This window comes from Melanostigma gelatinosum (assembly GCF_949748355.1).
Source record: "Melanostigma gelatinosum genome assembly, chromosome: 11".
Lineage (NCBI taxonomy): Eukaryota > Metazoa > Chordata > Actinopteri > Perciformes > Zoarcidae > Melanostigma > Melanostigma gelatinosum.
In genome coordinates this window covers 11,170,017-11,174,938 of record NC_136644.1, presented here as the reverse complement: position 1 = coordinate 11,174,938, position 4,922 = coordinate 11,170,017, and the positions used below count along the sequence as shown (strand labels likewise).

The following is a 4,922-nucleotide window of genomic DNA, read 5'->3' as shown; positions in this document are numbered from 1 at the left end:
CTGGAAACAGGAGCTGATTCATGATGTGTTTTAAACCATTACCACAGTGAAAGGGTTTCAGTATGTTTCATAAAGCTGGTGGCCGTCTGTCTGCTGACCCGCCCCCCCCCCCCATCACAGTGCATCATCATGTTGTTGTGGTTGCCAGTAACTGTTAACATGCATGAAGAATGTTGAGGAAATCAACAGTTTTAGACTGCATCAACTCATGCAGTGTTCATTATTCAGAACTATAGGAAACAAATAAAGCCAAATCTTAACAACAGATATGATTTCCTATACATACGCAGGAATTCTTCATGCTCATATGATACAGTAACAGCTTTTAGCTGCACAGTATATTCTACTGAACCAAAGTGAAGTTCTGCCAATAAAGCAAACCTCCCACCTTGTCTTGTTTGATAACACCCTACGTTCCACTTCCTGTCAGGGACATGATCGGGCAGAGAGCGTGGTAAAGTATTAATCATCTGGGTATGCAGTGGAGTCACTTTGTTCGCGATCATTATCCCATTCCCTTCCTAGTGTGGGAAGGGAGCGCTGTGCACATTCCAGTGTGTGTCTCCAGAGTGAGAGTGGAAATTCCGGTGCATGTTTCAGGTTGGGCCTGACGGGAAAAAAGATGGACTCTGGGAAAACCCACTCTGCGCTGCCTATAAAAGGAGAAGAGGCTTGCACCAGCTCTTCACTCTTCTTCCTCCACCAGCTCTCCTTTCAAGGATCTTTGGACTCGTTTGTCTCTCCACAGAGAATAATGGCCTCATCACAGAAACGCTGCCTTCTCCTGCTGGTTGTTGGGGCTGCAGTTTGTATTCAGCTCTATCAAGGTGAGTTGGATTACCATTTATAATGGTTAAAGTGAACTATAACAGGGTGTGTGATACAGTCTCTATTGATTCACTGTTAAACCATACTGTAATACTCTTCTTATCTACGGCTATCAACAGTTTATTCTTTCTGAGCTGAGGTTGCACACCTAACTGCATTTTTAAATACTTTCCCTGCAGCTCACGACTTTATTGGACGCTGCTCATGTCTCAACACAATGAAGTTCATCAAAGGCAACATGTCAGATTTTAAAGTCCTTGAGAGTCGCCCTGGATGTGACAAAACAGAGTTCATGTAAGTTCAAACTATTTTGATACCTGAGGCTTCATAACACTTTGTGTTGATTTTCATTCTAAATTGGATATCCTGTTTTGTATTTTTCAGTGTAACCATGAACAATCCAGACAACTCGACTGAAAACATCTGCATGAACACTGAGGGAAAGATGGCCAAGGCTTTTTTGAGATGCTGGGAAAGGTAAGAGACACCACGGAATGTATCCACACACAGTCACTTAAACTCAATTAACGTTGGAGCAAAATTCTCTTTCAAAATCTGAACATCTTGAATGAAGTAGTTGGCATTGACTCTTTATTTCCCACTGTACTTTAGAACATCTCATCTTAAATCTGCATGCAAATTCAAGCTTTTTAAAAAAAAAGGCATCTGAGCTACACTTACTGACTGAATCCTCCAGCAGCACTTATATTTTGTACTGCTTTCACGAGAGTTGGGGCAGAAAATCACAGCACAATAATTGAGCGTGATTTGGCCCCATGATGAAGCATCAGAATGTATTTTGTAGAGCCAAAACCCCGGCTGGCAAAATGTCCCTGTTTATTCTGCAAAAAAACAAAGTGAATGAGACAGAAATCTTTTCAAAAATATGAAGGGTTTTGTTACGAACGTTGGCTCGACAAATGTCATAAAATATGAACATGTGACTCGTGCACAAACCTCCAGATGTTTTGCATTCTGTCATCTGGCCTAATCCCAGTTTTTCTTCCTCACTCTTTGCAGGATAAACAAAGACGAGAGTCGTAAGATGGAGTGTATCGACAGAAAAAGAAAGGCAGAGTGAAAGTACAAGAAGGGGGAGGCCTGACAGAGGTGGAACGTTATCCGGACCAGAGTCCCAGAGGTCACATGAAGACTGATCACACGAGCCTAAGAATGCTGAGAGCAGAGCTTACACTGAACTCCTGCACTGGAGAGGATTGTGAAATACAGCGAGGGGGGGAAGAGTAGGGGAGGGCAATGATTAAGAGCTCGGAGGCAGGAAGGAGCAGTAAGGAAGAGGATTTCATGGATAATAGAAATATATGTACAGTACTGTAGCAGCAAGTCTGTTTAAAAAAGGCCACTGCTGAAATGAGCACACCTTTATTTGTTTGCTTGACATACCTATTATTTATTCTGATTATTTATTTTAAAAACATGTCTGTATATAATTACTTTTGTTTTGTTACACAAATGTCTGAGTCCAAGCAAATAAAGCTGATTTTGATAAACTCTTTGCTTTCTGTTTGTTTTTCGAAAGAAAAAGTAAAAAACAATATCAAATTTAAAAATCCTGTGAACCATCTGTTTGTAACTACCATCTCTTAGGCCTCATAATGAAACCCGTGGCCCACCACCAGCATTTCTGAAGCTGAGCAGTAGCTTCGCTTCAAAATAAAAACAAAGAGTTATTATTGTGCAGTGAAGACACAGCTGGCACTTGAGGACACTGAAGTGACTTTGTTGCAGGGAGTGACAGATGAAGTTTTATCAAAGAAAACCGCTCTCGAGAAGGCTTCGCATGATAACAATTAAACGATACCATGAAAACATTTGACCACAGCTGTTTGCAGGCTGGAAGGCAGAGGAGAGATGGATTCCTTTAGCATGTCATGACCCTGTTGACCGAGGTGAGAAGTGATGAGTTACAACTGCAAGGAAAGAAACAAGGAAATAATCTTAAAGGTGCAAGAGATGAGATTGGTAGCATTTGGATTTCCTCTCAACCGCTCTCATCATGTTGACGGCGAGCTGGCGGCTCATAGCTAACTGTTTTAACAGCAGGGAGTAATTACAGGGAGTAATCACTGACACAGTACTAGTGCAACAAGTAAATCCTAGGACTACCTACGGTAACGCTACACACCAAGTACCAACATTGTTACTGGGCAGCAAAGAGTCACCAGAACACTAATATAGGGGGCGCTGTCACTGCAGAACCACTCCGACGCTGTTAGCCAGGAATACTGTTGGTGGTAGAAAGTGGAGCACAAATCCTTTTCCTCCAAGAAAAGCTGATGTCCATCTTTTCTTGAAATATCCTCGTCGAGAAATCCGTTTCTCCTTCTCCTTCAGCCATTGAGTGTTAAAAAAACAAAGCTTCACCAAGCAAAATGCTAAAAAGTCATGTCAATGTCATAACTTCTTACATATCTTTCAACTTGAACTCTTACTACTACTAAGTTCTGCTAGCTAGCTTCAGTTTCACAACAGTCATGCAAGCCCACTGACCAATCACGGCGCACGTTAATGCTGACGTACTTGTAGGCTACCTAGACAGCTCTGAGCACGTCAAACAATATGCCCAACATGTCAATCTAAAAACCTGATCGGTTGAAGACTAAGACAATCAACAACATCGTCCCCATTTACTGAAACTGCAAATGGATTCCTGATGACCTCGGGCCTCTCTTCTTACCCAGAGACACAGAGGTGAAATCTGATTTGATAAAAACTCTACTTAAAAGAAGCTGCACTGGAAGCAGAGCAACTGAGGAAAACAGTAGCTGTGCAATGAGAAAATAAGCTAATGGGAAAAATAATTAGAATACATATTATTAGAACAGCATATTTATGAAAAAGTATTAAATAAAAAAATAGCTATAACTTTGTGATTGATTCTGTTTAGGCCAGCAGAGAAGGCTTTGCTGGCCCTGACGGCCCACCACTGATGTATATCATGTTATTTTCACCTGTTTACACAGATGGAAAAAAAATGATGGAACTCAGAAAAGCTATCCTGGCAAAAACTCTTTTTTTTTACCCATTCTTAAGTCAAACACAGGAGAGAAAATGATTTAGATCAGACTTAGAACATAGATCACCAGAATTTGTTTCTCACTTTCTCTCACGGCTTCAGTATTAAAGTGTACCCAACAAAACACAAACAATATCACTGATGGCATAAATCATTTTTCAGCCTGATAAAAAGTGAACTTGTCCAAGAGGACTAGAACATTTTGTGCTCATCCCTGTCGATAAATGCTAATGTGGTAATGCTGAGTGGCTTATCGATTGTCCGGGGCACAATCTGCCTCTCAACCACGCCAGCTTCCTCTGAGTGATCAGCTGAGCCAACTCATCTGGATTTTTTACCATTAACTTTGCTGGAGAGATAAAGTTTGCTGGAGAATATCAGAGCCGCTGCTTCACTCCAGGGAAATCAGAGCAGGCCTGGTCTGGGTCAGAGCAGAAGAGTGTGGGAAAGGATAGATTCTCAATAAGCACACTCCCTCTCTGGGTCCTCAGGCTGTGCTCGCCTGGTTGTTCTCTCTCACACACACACACACTCTCTCACACACATGTAAACACAACAAACGCATGCTTTTGGTACCAAAGTCTCTTTTCCTGGAAACAGCAGGGCCTCCTCCACACTGAGCCACTGCCTGCCTGTTCACAGACATTCAGCACTACTTGCTCACGGCTCCGCCTCAAGACAACAAACGGCCCTTCAGCACCAGGCTGAGGCTAGAAAACAGATTAACAGATAAGCCTGAGTCCACTGCAGACACTTCTAACCTCGGTACCTAAATCTTCTTCTAAGCTGTGGTCAAATCCAGCGTATTTGTATAGCTCCTATCACACAAGTCTCACATTGTAACATCATAACCACTGTATGTATACCTCCATGACTGTCATAGTAATTGACCTCATTACATCAACATATCCTAAAGTACAGTGAGATTTCAGACTGAAGAAGTGTCTTAAGCAAAGAGTCAGCAAAGGGCTGGAGAAGCATCAAGGGAGCTAAAGGCCACTCTCGAATAAGGCCAGAGGTTAAGTCAAGCAGTCGCCACATGCTGCCATTTGGAGGC

The 4,922-nt window shown here is 42.1% G+C and overlaps 1 protein-coding gene across 1 annotated transcript; it reads left to right on the top strand.

The window, feature by feature from the left end:
• The first annotated feature begins 604 nt into the window (after positions 1-604).
• On the top strand, positions 605-2,340 carry LOC306784126 (uncharacterized protein). The gene is made up of 4 exons (XM_079277968.1): positions 605-827; positions 1,008-1,122; positions 1,213-1,305; positions 1,849-2,340. Exons 1-4 carry the CDS (start codon positions 623-625, stop codon positions 1,907-1,909), a joined length of 474 nt encoding a protein of 157 aa, XP_079134094.1. The 5' UTR covers positions 605-622; the 3' UTR covers positions 1,910-2,340.
• The last annotated feature ends 2,582 nt before the right edge of the window (positions 2,341-4,922 follow it).